Raw genomic sequence first — 15,477 nt, 5'->3', positions numbered from 1 at the left:
ATTTGAATAATGAATGTTTGCACTTGAAACTAAACAATGGATTTGCAGACATTAACTGAAAGTAGAAATCAGTTAATTTATTTGACAATTAATATTTTACTGGCAAATCTGAAGACACAGAAAGGAGGAGTGGGACCTCATGCTCTAAATCAACACGAGCGTTTTTTGTGTTTATTGGGCATAAGCATAAGCTGTATGCAACTTCTCTTTTGACAACTAAATCCATGTGAGTCTTAGTTAGTCCTTCGCACTAGTGGTTCAAACTACAATGTAAAACGGCAAAATGCCGTGTGCCAAAACACGGTCGTACTGCTAGTACTGTAGTACCAGCTAACGTTAGCTAGCTAGCTAATTATTCAAAGCTGTGTGATGTGCATTTTCATGATTAACTAGCTAGCTAACTGTACTGTAGCTTTTATTCAATTCACAGTGTGTTTATAACAACTGCTTGCTAGTATTAGCACTTAGTTGAAAATGTAACGATACATATGTTGTCAGTGAAGTCTGCTGCATTAGTCTTCAGTGATTGTGTGACTGTCCTCCCACAGGCAGGCCTAGCTTTCAGAGATGACGAAGAGTAAGAAGAAAAAGAGGCAAGATGACTTCCAGAAGGTCAAGCTCAAGGTGGGAAAGAAGAAGCCCAAAGCTAACAATGCTACCAACGTGAACTTCCGCACCAAGGGGATTCACCTAACAGAGCAGCTGAAGAGAGATGAGAGTGGATGTACCACCCACAGACAGCTCAATATCAAGGTGCAGATGATCATATCCACACACACCGACAACCTGCCATATTGTTACTATACCTGTCATACTAACCCTGTGTGTCCCCCCTTCTATCAGGACCTCCTGTCCCAGCTGCACCACTACAGCGGGACTGTGAAGCAGACTGCCTTGGTGGGGCTGAGAGAGCTGCTGACCCTTCACCCGACTGTCCTAGAACAGCACCTCTCCCGCCTGCTCTCCGAGGTGGCAGCCGTATTCACAGACAAGGACCCCAACGTACGGGTGGCCGCCACGCGTCTGCTCAGGTTAGACTGGAAGTCAGTGGAGTCAAGTGGTCCTTTGCTTGTTTTGGGCAATTCCATGTAAATGTCGCCCTCACCATGAAAAAGTAAAGTAACACTTTTCATAACAAAATCACTTTAAAATGTATCATCAAGGTCTTTATTTTGGAGCACAGAATGAATCTGACCAGATTATCTATGAAATTGCACATTTCCCCTCACTACAACAGGAAACTTTGAAGACGAAGGGCTGGTGTAGCAATATGTAAATTAATTGTGTAATTTGAGTTTTTCCTTTAACTGTTGAATCTGGTTAAACTGATGCGCTTTTACAGGATAGCCAATGTCACGTCCGTAACATTTTTCAAGAAAAGTTGCTATAAAACGTCTGCATCTGCATCTGAAATGCAATATTACCCAAACTTTCACCGATGTACAGTATGTGTGATCATCAAATAGTCGTTCCCCCTCTCTTTTTTTAATGTGATTTTTGTGCGTGACAGTGTTACGGATGTGACAGTGTTACGGATGTGACAGTGTTACGAATGTGACAATCAAACTAGAGAATTGCGAACAGGCCTACAACAAATGGATATGCGTCAAGCACATAATGACAGTCCTGTTCCTCATGTTGGCATGAGGTCTCGACATTGCTAACTGTTACCATTTATTTAAGAAAAATACTGAATTAGACCTCTAGGCCAGACGGTTTGGTTGGCTGATAAATCCTTGTCGAGATTTTTTCCACCGCGTTGTGTGTGTATGTCTGTGCGTGCGTGTGTGTGTCACATCCATAACACTGGAATTAGCCCTTTATTTTCTCTCCCCATGACAGAATAGTGTTTTCTTCTCTCAGTCTCTGAGGCAAAGCACCGAAAAATAAAATCCTACGTATGAGTCATGCTCTCTGACCTGTCTCCGCTTGCCCCAGGTTCATCGCCCAGTGTGTGCCCGCAGACCGGGCGGCCCCCTTCTTCCCGCTCCTCAGTGCCCACCTGTCCTGCGCCATGACGCACATTGAGGCAGGCATCCAGGAGGACGCCCTGAAGGTCCTGGATGTGCTGCTGGAACACTACCCTGCCCTGCTGGCGGCGCGCCCTGCTCTGCTGCTGACCAACTTCTTGGAGCTGATCTCACACAGGCACATGGCCGGAGTAGGAGGCAAGAAGGCTCAGGAGACCACGGGGAAGGGCTGGGCGCTGTCAATCAACCCGAACAGGGCTGTGACTGGTCAGCAGTGGAGGCTGACTGTGCTCCTCAGGTAAAGACGCGCACACACACAACAGACCTGACACAGATAAGAAGAGAGGAACAACACTGGATTAGTGTCAGAATTAGGGCTGGGTTAAAAAAAAAATCATTCATGAATCCCAAAATCGATCTTTTATTTAATGAATGAATGAATAAATAAAGGAATGAATAGTTAATTAATTCATTCATTCATTCATTCATTTTTTGAAATCAGCATCGATACCCAGCCCTAGTATTGATGTGTTGCATAACTTGGAAGTCATGTAACTAAGGTTACAGCAAAAAAAAAAGCCATATCGAATCAAATTGAATCGTGATAATCGATTCTGAACCTTGTGAATTGGAATCAAATCGATTCTTGAAATTCAAATCGATACCCAGCCCTAGTCAGAATGGTCCTGTGGGTGTGTGTTTCAGGCTGGGGCGTTTCCTCCAGGCGGTGGTAGAGGAGAGACCAGCAGAGGAAGGGGACGTGTGCGTCCCTGCTGACGGTGTGTTTGTATGCGGCGGAGAGGGAGGGCCTAACACAGCGCTGGATCTCAGCTGGGAGGAAATCGCCTACAGCAGGGTTGGAGTCCAGGTGTATGAACACTCTGGGGCCAAACCCACGCCACACTCCACCTTCAAACTCAGGTATCCGAATCACGTCACTGAGAGATCAAGGAACACGCGTCACATGTTGAGTTACACTGGGCAAATGAAAACCCTACATGATTCAAAAGCGGTCTTCTATGGTGTAACCGTCATCATCCCGACCCCTGCTTACCATCTCTCTCTCTCTCTCTCCGCGCAGGCCGGAGGTTGAGCCTGGGGCTGGAGTGTGCGAGGGGCTGGGCTCGGCTGAGGCTGTCAGAGGCTTTGCTGCTACGCTGGTGCCCCTGCTGCTGGAGGTATGGGTAGAGGCCAGCGCCAGTGACCGGGCCAAGACCGACAGCGCCCACCTGCTCACCCCAGACGCCATGACACTCATGTACCAGGTCCTCTCCATACTGCAGCTGTTAAGGAGGCTGTCACCACAGAGGGAACACCAGGAGACCCTGGTGAGAAACACACACACACACACACACACACACACAAACACACACAAACACATTTACAGTTCAGATATAACATTTGTGAGTGATTATAACTTTTGTGTTTTGTGACGTCTCGGTAGGATGCTTGGTTCCGTACTGAGTACCTGGGTGATTTTAAGCAGCATTTCATGAAGAACTTCCCCTACGGAGCCCTGGACACACCTAAACACAGGAGGAAGGGGGATGCCAAGAGGTGAGGGACACTGGGACCATGCGTACGTGTGTGCGTGTGTGTGCGCGTGTGTGCGTGTGTGTGTGTGTGTGTGTGCGCTGGTGGTATGCTGACTTAGGAGAGTAACGCTTAAGTGTTTCCAGGGTACATTTCTGTTCTTTCTTTGTAGATATTTTTTCAGCATTTCTGCTTTATACATAGGATAGTATAGATATTTTGCGTATTCTCTGATATGAATAGGACCACACCAGATGAGATGGAGATGGAGAAGTATTCCTTCTGTCCTGTCATCTAACCATCAGCTAACACTGACCTGTGTGTGATCGTGACGGAGGGATTTGTCCTCATAAATGTTTGTGTGTCTGTATGTGTGTACTCTAACGTGTGTGTGTTTGTGCGTGTGTGTGTTCAGGGCCAAGCAGAGCGCAGTAGTCTCAGTGCAGACAGTGGAGCCTCTGGCACTCAACGTGACTCTGTGTCAGGTCATGGTCTCGCTCAGTCAGAGGGAGGGGCCAGGCCAGGAACCTGATGCTGATTGGCTGATACCTCTGAGGACGTTCGTCAGAGAGACGCTGTCCAGCGGAGCAAAGCTCAGCAACAGACATCTCCACACACTACTGGACACGGTGTGGAAGATGGTGCTCACACAAAGGAGCAGAGGTGAGACAGTGTGTGTTTGGAGGAAGGGAAATGTGTTGTGTTACGTGTTCAGCCTGTGTCCTGGAGCAGGGGTTCCCAACCTTTCTTCTACAGAGCCCCCCTAACTTACACCTGATGGAATTTGCCCCCCCCCCCCCAAATCTCTGAACGTCCAGTCTGTGTATGTTCGTATGTGCGCAAATTTCATCAGGTGTAAGTTAGGGTACAATGAAGCACTTCGCCAGTGTAGCAGTAATATTAATGTTGACACGATTCATAGTCTCAGATTAATTTGATGAATTTATATGTTATTGTAGTGTCGTAAATAAAAGGCCTTTTGGCCCTTCATCAGACAAAATGGTGTGTTTTGTTAAAATTGCTGTGTGACATGTCAATAACATTGACTTTGACAAATCTTTGTCTAGCTAATATTAAGGCCTCAAATTGTCTGAGGCCTGATGCCCCCCCCTGCGATCTAAAGGGGTGCCCTGGTCCCCAGGTTGGGAAACCCTGTCCTAGAGTGTAACTGCGTGTGTGTGTGTGTGTGTGTGTGTGTGTGTGTGTGTGCGCGTGTGTGTAGCGGTGACTGAAGACTTGTTGAAGGCGGTGTATATTCAGTACCAGCAGAAGAACCTCACCCTGCAGACCAGATCGCTGCTGCTGTCCTTCTACAGCAGACTCTACCTACAGGAGCACAGCCACCCGCACATCAGCAGGTAAAGGCTCTGTTAGAGCTCACACTATTTCAGAGGGCTGACCCCGAATATTCCACAATTCGATCAAAGGAGCCTGATTCAAACCAATCTCACAGTCGAATCGTCACAGTTGCGGGAAAATGTGGTTATGAAACACAGGATCATTCCATTCGGGCTCTATGGGGGTGAGATGGTTTTTATACAGGTAGGCCTATGCAAATAGAAAAACATTGACGATAGGCAAGACTTGCACAATCAGATCCGACTATGTCAATTCTTAGTCGGGACAGCCCTATTTGGGAAAATATCCATCCACATCATTTTTTTTTATTTTTTTTAAGTGAAGTACAATGTTTTGTGCCTGGGAGGCTGACCTTATGAGATCCTTTTCTGTAACTGCACCGGTGTGGCTGTCTGTCTGTTGGTCCGTCTCTCTCTGCAGAAGTCGGGTGTTGTCTCGGTGGTTGGCTGCCCTGCCGGTGCAGTTGTCCCAGCTGGGCCACCGTAACCCCGCCCTGTCCTCCCGGCTCCTCCTCTCCATCCAGGCCGCGGCCTCTCGGGGAAACAAGGACCTGTTAAACAGCCTGCAGACGCACGCCTGCAGGCTCTATGGTACGCACACACACACACACACACACGTACATGCATGCACACACACACACACAGTTATGAAAAGGCATGCAGTAAACTATGATTATTTAATAACGTTACATGTTTCTTTTTCCTCATCTTTCAAGACACTCAGGGTCACCATAGGAGCGCTTCGTCATTTGTTGCTACACCAGTCCAGTATCGTCCTCTAGGGGGCAGTAGAGCTCCGTGATCCAGAATCACAGGATTCTGATTACTAGTCAGTGGGTGTGTGTCTCTCTGTGTGTGTGTGTGTGTTTGTTTCATCTGCAGACACCCCACTCACCTCATGTGCCCTCGTCCATTAAACATATCCGTAACAGAAGAACACAGTCATTTCCTCAAGCCCCCCCCCCCCCCCCTCCCAGTCTCTTTCCTCTCTCTCTCACGCTCTCATCCTCTGTCTCTTTACTACCCCTCTCACGCCCATGTCTGTTGCTCTAGGGCATGGAGACTAAGCTTGCGTATGGGTTGCTAAAGGGGGGAGGGGTTAGAGAGGTGTGGCGGAGCGATAGTACCTCGGGGCAGTCGGAGAGCTATGGCGCAGAGGAGGGGGGGGGGTTGAGGTATTGGGGTCGGAGGGGGGGGCGGGTCCGCACGCTTGATCCACAAGCTGCCACAGACAAGCAGGCAATTCACCATCACAAGACTCCTTTTGTCTGAGATGATGTCTTTGACATCAGCAACGTGCGTCAGAGACCATCATAACACACACACACAGTATTATCTGATCACTCATGTCTCCCTCTGCTACCATGTTGCACACACACTCTCTTTCTTCTCGGCCCTCCACTCGCTTGTAGTTCCTCTTTGGACCTCCAGGGGGGCAGTGTGGTGCCGTGTATTTAGTATGGGGTACGCGTTTGCTAAGCTAATAGTGTGTGTGTGTGTGGGTGTGTGTGTGTGTGTGGGGGGGGGGGGTGTGGGTGTGTGTGTGGGTGTGTGTGTGTGTGTGTGTGGGTGTGTGTGTGTGCACGCTTGTCCGTGCCTGTCCGCAGACCCACAGGAGGGCAGTGTGGTGCTGCTGCCAGCGGAGTCTCAACAGCGATTGGTGCAGCTGCTCTACTTCCTGCCTGTGATGTCACAGTCTCTCCTGGCCAATCTGAGTCGCTGCTGTACCGCCGGGCGCATCTCGGCGGGCCTGGCCGCCTCCCTCATCCGCATCATACACCTCAGGTAAGAACAGCCAAGTTCAGACATTAGATTCCACTAGTGTGTGTGTGTGTGTGTGTGTGTGTGTGTGTGTGTGTGTGTGTGTGTGTGTATGTGTGTGTGTGTGTGTGTGTGTGTGTGCGTGCGTGCGCGCACGTACTGACACCCAGAACAAGTTATCAGTCGTGTGTGTGTACACGTACTGACACCCAGAACAAGTTATCAGTCGTTCCTGGTTAGAGAGGAGACAGCAGACTGCCGGTTGCCCCTCTTAATGGAATCAAACAATTTAGTCCATCAAGACCCAGCAAGGTTAATTCCACATGATCAGTGGCGGTCACTAAGACACACACTGAACACGTGCACACGCACACACACGCAGGAGTGAATGACGATTAAGAGCTGTGGTCCTAACATCCTTAGGATGGCAGTGCTGCTCCTTGAGTTTTGACTCTCTGATATATTTTTGGGGCTGATCTTCTAGACCTAGATGAAGTCCATTTCTGAAAGCATCTTCAATAGACTACATCGGAAGGGCAGTCTTAGTTCACGACCGGGCATTGTGTGTGCGTGTGTGTGTTTGTGTGTGTATAAACAATATTCTACTATTTGGTTACAGTAGTTAACTGTTCTCTCACATGCTTCCGGTTTTGCATAATGCTAGGATGCCATTAGTGTGGTTGTGTGTATGCATCTGTCTGTCTGCCTGCTTGTCTGTCTGTCTGTGACCTTATGCCTCCCGGTGGGGTTGGGATTGTGTGTGTGAGTGTGTGTGTGTGTGTGTGTGAGAGAGAGGGAGAGGGAGGGAGAGGGAGAGAGAGAGAGGGAGAGAGAGAGAGAGGAAGAGAGAGAGGGAGAGGGAGGGTGTAGAGCACAAAGGGCTCTTTGGGATGTGGAATGTGGCTTGAGTCGTCATGGAACGTTGGGATATCTGTCTGTCTGCACATGTCTGTCTGATGGTAATGGAGCACACACACACACACACACACACACACAGTTAATGAACAGTGATCAACCATACACCACAGCAGGTCATTGAAAGTAATACGAGAGTCTAAATGGTCTAGGTTGTGAAACTTTGTAAAAGTGTAGTCATTCTATATATACCTACAGTATGTATGCGCCTGTGTGTGTGTTTCAGGTCATCTCTGAGTGGTTGGTCAGTGGGGAGCCAGGAAGTGGTTCTACGTGACGTGGACTACATCAGCTTCCTGTTCTCCACTCTCACAGGTCAGTCTCGGCCTCCAGAGCTTTTTCCTGCCCCAGCCTCAACCCTACAGGCCTCTATCCTGCCCCAGCCTCCAGGCCTCTATCCTGCCCCAGCCTCAACCCTGGGCCTCTATCTAGCCCTTCTCAGTCCTATTGTCGCATTACGCTCGCTCATGCCAGACAACAGTCCTTTTCCAGCTCCATTCACTTGAACTTGAAGCTTCAAAGCACCGCCACCACCACAGAAGAAGACAACCTCGGAAAAATAATTTCACTCGGACAGAACGCGTCTAAATAAGTAATTTAATGGTAGCGCCGAGGCTTCAAAACCCAGCATTTGTTTAAATAGACCCTTTTGCTTAGGTAAGTGAAGTTTCATGTTTATCTGACACTTGTATGAGCGCCTCTCCTAAATAGGCCGACACCTATTTATTTTGACGGCGAAGTGAATGGAGCTGGAAAGGACTGTTGTCTGGCATGAGCGAGCGTAATATGACAACAGGACTGAGAAGGGCTAGGCCTCTATCTTGCCCCAGCCTCAACCCTGGGCCTCTATCCAGCCCCAGCCTCAACCCTAGGCCTCTATCCTGCCCCAGCCTCAACCCTATGGGCCTCTATCCTGCCCCAGCCTCAACCCTGGGCCTCTATCCAGCCCCAGCCTCAACCCTAGGCCTCTATCCTGCCCCAGGCTCAACCCTATGGGCCTCTATCCTGCCCCAGACTCAGCCCTACTGGCCTCTATCCTGCCCCAGCCTCCAGGCCTCTATCCTACCCCAGCCTCAACCCTGGGCCTTTATCCTGCCCCAGCCTCAACCCTAGGCCTCTATCCTGCCCCAGCCTCAACCCTACTGGCCTCTATCCTGCCCCAGCCTCAACCCTGGGCCTCTATCCTGCCCCAGCCTCAACCCTAGGCCTATATCCTGCCCCAGCCTCAACCCTATGGGCCTCTATCCTGCCCCAGACTCAACCCTACTGGCCTCTATCCTGCCCCAGCCTCAACCCTACTGGCCTCTATCCTGCCCCAGCCTCAACCCTGGGCCTCTATCCTGCCCCAGCCTCAACCCTAGGCCTCTATCCTGCCCCAGCCTCAACCCTATGGGCCTCTATCTTGCCTCAGACTCAACCCTACTGGCCTCTATCCTGCCCCAGCCTCCAGGCCTCTATCCTGCCCCAGCCTCAACCCTACTGGCCTCTATCCTGCCCCAGACTCAACCCTACTGGCCTCTATCCTGCCCCAGCCTCCAGGCCTCTATCCTGCCCCAGCCTCAACCCTAGGCCTCTATCCTGCCCCCGCCTCAACCCTAGGCCTCTATCCTGCCCCAGCCTCAGTCTACAGCCTACAGGCATCTCTCCGCCATAGTGCCTCTTTCACTGTGCTGTGTGTCCAGCTACGTCCTACGTGCCAACCTGGTTATCAGAGTCTCTTATCCATCTCTCTCCTCTGGTTCTGGTTCTCAGGGTTCTCGTCTGATGAGCTGGCCACCCTGCAGGAAGCGGGCGACGAGAGTGTGCTCCCCCCCTCCCCGCTGTCGCCCCTCAGCCTGTATCCCACCCCCCTGGAACAGTTCACACACCACTGGGACGTCGTGGAGGTGGGTGTCACTCCCCCCCCCCCCCCCCTCCCCATACACACACACACCCTCCTCTCCACCACCTGAAACCTCCCACAGCACCAGGAGAAGCAAGGGTGTCGAAGAGCGGAAATGAATAAACAAAGGATGGGGACTTGGGGAGAGGGCTGTGTGACGGGGAGCAGTTCTGTCTGACTGTGTCTACCTGCAGCTGAACGCGATGGTATTCTGGACACAGCTCTGGTCTCTTTAGTTCCTCCTGGTCTGTCTCTCAGAGTGTGTGTGGGGGGGGGGCTTATCATGCCGTTCCGGCCCGAGAGGGGAGCCTTTATCGCGTTGCGCAGGCTGGAGATGCGCGGTTATCAGGTACAAGCGGAAACGCAGAAATGCTAGTGAGAGCCCGTGGCATTATGGGAGTGACATTTCTGCTCGGAAATTACCGTTAACGGGAACCGTGGCCTGGGGCAAGAGGGGTATGTGTGTCTGTGTGAGAGGGGGGGAGGGTATTATAATCACTAATTCAGTTCCTCAATTAATGCCTCAGATCCTGCCTCTCTCATCTCCCTGTCTGAGTCAATCACAGACGCCAGGAGAGGGGGGGGGTATTAAGGGACGGACCGCGTCGACTCTGATTCCATTAATGAGACGGGATTGTTTTTAATGGCGGGGAGAATGGCGACATAGGTTGGCAGGTCTGGGGGGCTGTCGCATCGCACACATTCTCACTCGCGCAAATTCGGACGTGTACAGCTAAATGTGATAGATGCTAATGAAAATTTGGGGATTTTGATTTGAAATTAATGAGGAAAAGTTGAGTGTCGTTTTTCACCGTGGGAAAGTTTGTGTGACGGCCTGTCTCACCTGGACTACGCTGTGTACTCCTGTGTGTGTGTGTTCAAGATTCAAGATTCCTTTATTTGTCACATGTAATGTACGCTGTACATTCACAGTGAAATGTTGCTGCTAGCTCCAAGATTATGCTTGATACAGATAAATTCGAATACTCTAATTACAAATTACAAATTTACAAATCATGAAAAGTTTAAAAAGTAACACTACAGTAAATACTCAATAAGTACCCTTTCTATACACTAGGACCCTGTCTAGACTTTTTAGGTTTTAAAATGCGTTTTGGACGATCAGATCACAAGTGGACAGCGAGACACATCATCGTTTATACCTGTGTCTATCAAGCGTCTCCAAATGTGTCCAGTTGACCACTTGTGTTCGTATATAGTAACTCACTCACTCCTGCCTGCGTGCGTGTCGCACAGCTGTTCCATGTAAACAAATCAATAATCAGTCGGTTTGACTTTGAGCAGATTGAAACAAGTGCTGAACACTAGCCCGGGTGGTGGCCCTCAGTTGGCAGACTGCTTCGCGTATGGTGGTTAATCGCAGCTACTGACGGGGGGGCACCACGAAAAGGTGTCTTCCTCGCCCCCCGTGTGTGTGTGTGTGTGTATGTACAGTGTGTGTGTGTGTGTATGTACAGTATGTGTCAGTGAGAGAGAGAGAAAAAGAGATAGCAGAATGAGTGTAAAGGCGGACAAATTAAGTGATCGTGTCTAAGACGGCATTGATGTTATTCATGATGAAGGTGCTGCATTGTGGCAGTAAAGCAGTAGGTGGTGTGTTTGCACAGAGGCCATTTAGAGGTGTGAAATGACATTTCCCCGGAGAGCTAAGTGTTTGATGAGGGCACAGAAATATGTGAAGTAGAGGATGTGTGTGCAGTTTTATTACCGGATCCTTTTTCTATTTGCTACCATCTCCAATTTAGTAGCTGAGGGTTGTGAACCACACTGCCTACCTGTCTGTTTGTTTTGGCATGCTCTCTTGTGTGATAGGTGTGACCTTTAATTATGTACTTTAAAGTATTACTGTAGCTGTCGGGTGAGGATCCAGATCTCACTGATAATTGCCGTTTTTGGACCCCAATGGGTTGACTTTACCATTGGACCGACGTCGGTGAAATTTCACTATGTAGAGGTCATTGGAAACATATACTGACGATCTAAAAAGCTTGGTTTAGTGTCAGGTAACTCTTGCCACCAAACCCTAACCCTTAAATCTAGAAACCAGTTTTCTTTTAAGTCCAATTTCAGGGCCAGAAAACAAATAAATATAATTTTGAAACATTGTGCGAGTCACCCCATTAACTTCCTCCCAGAGTGTGTGCAGTAATGCTGTTAGGCTGATGAATGATGCCGTCTGATGTTGATTGAGGCAGAGAGCGTGACCTGGACATCTCTTTCATTTGCCCCTTTAATTCCGTCGCCCTAATATCGTTACTGCTATTAGATTTCACCCTCCTTACACACACGCGCGCTCAAACACTTCCTTATTGTTTAGGCTGCCGAAACATAGCTTGAAATAAAGCCTGTCTAATCCTCCACGTATCAGTTCTAATGACCCGGCCTGTCTCACAGGATGGGCATGGCCCTGCTGAGGTGGGGGGTGGGGCCTCCTGGGGGGGGGGGTAGCATACCAACAGGAAGTGATGTAACTGTCCCTGTCTGTCCCTTTCAGGAAGTCTGTCACTGCCTGGAGACGCTGGGCTCACGCTCACAGTGCTTCGACGTCCTGCAGAATGGCATCTGCACCTACCTGGTGAGAAAGAACATGCGCTGTTGAGTTTGAGGACCAGGACTGTGTGTTATGCTTTTTATAACTCCCCCTCTGTCTTCACCTCTGTCTCTGTCCCTCTCTCTCTCACTCTCAGACCAGGCTGGTGGTGGTGCCAGACAGCATGGCGGCCGGCTTGTTGAGAGCCATGGCCAGGCTGCTGGACCACTCGTTCCTCCCCAGCGAAGCTCTGCTGAGGTTCCTGTCTCACTGCTGCCTCAGCCTGCTGTCCCTGCTCAGCTCTCTGCAGCAGGACAGGGTCTCCAACACCAACCACAAGAGGTGCGTTGTTTACTCAGCTAACCTGTCCGGCTAGTCAGGTGTGACGCTGTCGCTGTGGTCTTGTTTAAATCTTTGTTTAGATGGATGGATGGATGGATGTATAGATGGATAGATAGATAGATAGATAGATACTTAATTGGGAGGAATTTTGTGTTTCAGCAGTGGAAATTACAGCAAGGATTGGACAAAAAGAAAAGCACTAGCACTGTGTACAATATAGAATAGAATAATGAATATATGTAAAGTAGGACCCCACTTATCCGAACCCAACGGGACCGAAGGTCGTTGGTATCTCTGAAATGTCCGGATGACTGAAACATGTTAAAATGCACCAAATTCAATAAGTGGTACTTGTTTCATATAGACTCATAATACACCGATAAATACCCTTAATTACTTGTGAAAATGCATCAAAATTGCAATCAAATAGCCAACTAAACTCATACAGCCTAGCCTATAATATGCCTACAGTATAGCCTAGAATAAAATAAACGAATTTCCACTTGAGTGCGTGCTTTGATCAAATACAGTACTTTATTCTCAAATGAGGCGTACGCTGCATCGATAGGCTACTGTATTCGCAGAACAAAATGGTATAGCCTAAAAGCAACCCAACATTAGAACAATTAGAGCAAATGATAATAAATAAATAAATAAAATGAAATGACAGACAAGTTGTTGTCTAGGCTATTGCAGCCTAAACAACCGATGTAGGCTAACGTGGCCTAGGCTGTAGGCTAGGCCTATTATTTAACAAATACAGTAGGCCTAGTAGGCTAATCTACATGCTTACAACACGTCTGTGTTCCTGAAGTCCATTAACTGGGAACGAATAATGACTCGATGCTCCTCTGCTTCAGGTTGCTGACGCGCTTTCTGGCTACCAAGGAATGCAGCTCTCGCGCAGCAGACTCATTTGCATTTTGCGCTCGACATTAGAGTAACAAAAAAATTAAACGTGACAGTAGGCTACAGGCAACATGTAGGTCTACATACAGTTCTGTTTTTATTCACAGTAGGGTACAGTACTGTAATGAAAATCCCACCAGTAACCAGATAGCAGGCTCAAAAAAAAAAAAAACGTTTTTTAAGCCTGTCCGGTAGACCGCGAGGTTCGGATCTCTGAAGTTCGGATGAGTGAGGTCTTACTGTACATATATACATCCAGTTTGTATGAATATAGTTTGATTGTAGGTCTCTCAGCTTAGGCTCCATAGCTCACTGGTCTTGTAAACCAGGGGTCGCGAGTTCGCTGGGGCCTTTAATGGGGCCTTAAATACTGGGCCTTTAATGGGGCCTTAAATATTAATGTTTTGGACCCCTATGAATTGACTTTGCTAATAAACATTCTGTAACATTACCCAACATGTAGACGTCATTGTAAACATCACATGAGATTGAAAACACAATCATTTTCAGCGATACACAGACATTCCTTAGGTGTGTTTCTGCAGACGACTGTCAGAGCCTGATGGAAAATGGTGTGTGTGTGAGAGTGAGAGAAAAAAACGGTCACACACTCTGCCTCAGTCTACTCCATAGACGTAGCGGTGTTTTATGTAAATGTCACTTGACGGACCCACGGCACTGTATCATGCTACACGTCGGCCAGTCCAGGGCGTGTCAGTGTGTGTGTGTGTGCGCCATTTTTCCATGTTCTATATATTGTACTGTGTCTGTTTTATATATGTACCTCTTGTAACCTTGTTTGTAACATCAACCTGCCTAATGGACCCAGATGGAAACTAGCCTCCGGGCTCCAATCTGGCATATTTACATTTTTTGTACACGTTCATCAATATACACTGTCCTGATTTAAATAAACTAAACTAAACTGATAGCCCTTGGCTCGTCTCTCCTGGCAGGGAGGCAGTGTGGGATGCGTGCGTGTCCGCGCTGGGCGGCGTCCCCCGGCTGCTGCGCATGGTACTGCAGTCGCTGCACGTGGGGGACCTGTGTGAGGAGGAGCTGCCCACGCTGGCGCAGATCCTGTCCCTGCTGCTGCAGCACACCACCATGCGCAACCACCTGGTGGCCAACGCGCCTCTGCTGCAGCATATCATACAGGAGCTCACGGTCAGTGTTGGGCAAGTTACATAAAAGCAATCAAGTAAAGTTACTGATTACTTTCTCTAAATTGTAATTGGATTACTTTACTGCTTACTCTCTGAAAAAGTAATTGGATTACTAATTACTTTTCTTTCGAGGCTTTCTAGAACCAGATCATTTCTTAATTTTATTTTTTAATTTAACCTTAATTTAGCCAGGTAAAGAAGCTTGAGATCAAATAACTCTTTTTCGAGCAACACCTGAGCAAAATGGCAGCATAAAAAACAAGAAACTAAAACAAATATACAATATAGAACACAGTTGGCCAGAAGACAGAGAAAAGAAGGGAGAGAGATAATCTTACCGATCTTACGATCTTACCTGAATCATAGAACTGCTGATGTAGGATCAGCTTTGCATCTTAGATCATAATAGACACTTGAAAATCTGATGCTATACCATCTGATGACATAAACCATGCAGTTAAGTCATGACTGCAGAGGGTATGCGCATATCAACCAAATGAAAGTGCAGGTACAGTACATGCAGAAGTAACTCAAATCACAAGTAATCACATTTTTATTAGGTTAGTAACTAATCTGATTTCTGATAACTCAAATGTAATCCCTTACATTCCAAGTTACTGGAAACGGTAATCTGATTACAGTAATCCGTTACTTTGTATTCAGTTACTCCCAACACTGCTCAGGGTACTCTCTCTCCCTCTCTGTCAAGTACTCACACACACACGTGAAAGATTACAGGCATAGTGACTTTGGGCTGTGAGTGAGCGTTCTGACTGGTTGTGTGTGCGCTGCAGAGGTACTGCCATGGCAAGGCCCGGGAACAGTGGCTGACGGACCTGCTCTACTGCTACAGCGTCACCATGGCCAGTCACCGCGGAAACCTGGGGCTCCGAGACATCTACTGACCACGCGGTCCGCCAACACCTGGACTCCTCCCCCCGTGACCCCCCTCTGAGCTCGCTCCAGATGACAACACCTCCTCCACGCATATTCACAAATCTTGTCCCTTACTGAGTCTTTGTATTTTGCCTTTATAAATTCTCAGAGCAGAGCAGTGTTCTTAACTCCTGGTCAGAACTGCCTGTAAACC

General features: G+C 48.4%; 1 protein-coding gene across 2 annotated transcripts; it reads left to right on the top strand.

The window, feature by feature from the left end:
• Positions 1-133: 133 nt before the first annotated feature.
• Positions 134-15,476, top strand: tex10 (testis expressed 10). 2 transcript variants are annotated; one of them, XM_084442733.1, is made up of 17 exons: positions 134-226; positions 549-753; positions 844-1,031; positions 1,939-2,268; positions 2,676-2,891; positions 3,052-3,298; positions 3,415-3,527; positions 3,919-4,166; positions 4,726-4,861; positions 5,286-5,452; positions 6,469-6,646; positions 7,764-7,852; positions 9,290-9,423; positions 11,935-12,015; positions 12,128-12,312; positions 14,178-14,388; positions 15,182-15,476. In XM_084442733.1, the coding sequence occupies exons 2-17, from the start codon at positions 568-570 to the stop codon at positions 15,290-15,292; spliced, it is 2,820 nt and encodes a 939-aa protein (XP_084298859.1). In that variant the 5' UTR covers positions 134-226; positions 549-567; the 3' UTR covers positions 15,293-15,476. The 2 variants fall into 2 exon arrangements, with proteins under 2 accessions (XP_084298859.1, XP_084298858.1); XM_084442732.1 differs by having other exon boundaries at positions 5,283-5,452.
• Position 15,477: the final 1 nt, after the last annotated feature.

This window comes from Borostomias antarcticus, assembly GCF_949987555.1.
Source record: "Borostomias antarcticus genome assembly, chromosome: 8".
In the NCBI taxonomy this organism is placed as follows: Eukaryota; Metazoa; Chordata; class Actinopteri; order Stomiiformes; family Stomiidae; genus Borostomias; species Borostomias antarcticus.
This window is presented reverse-complemented; position numbering and strand designations above follow the sequence as displayed.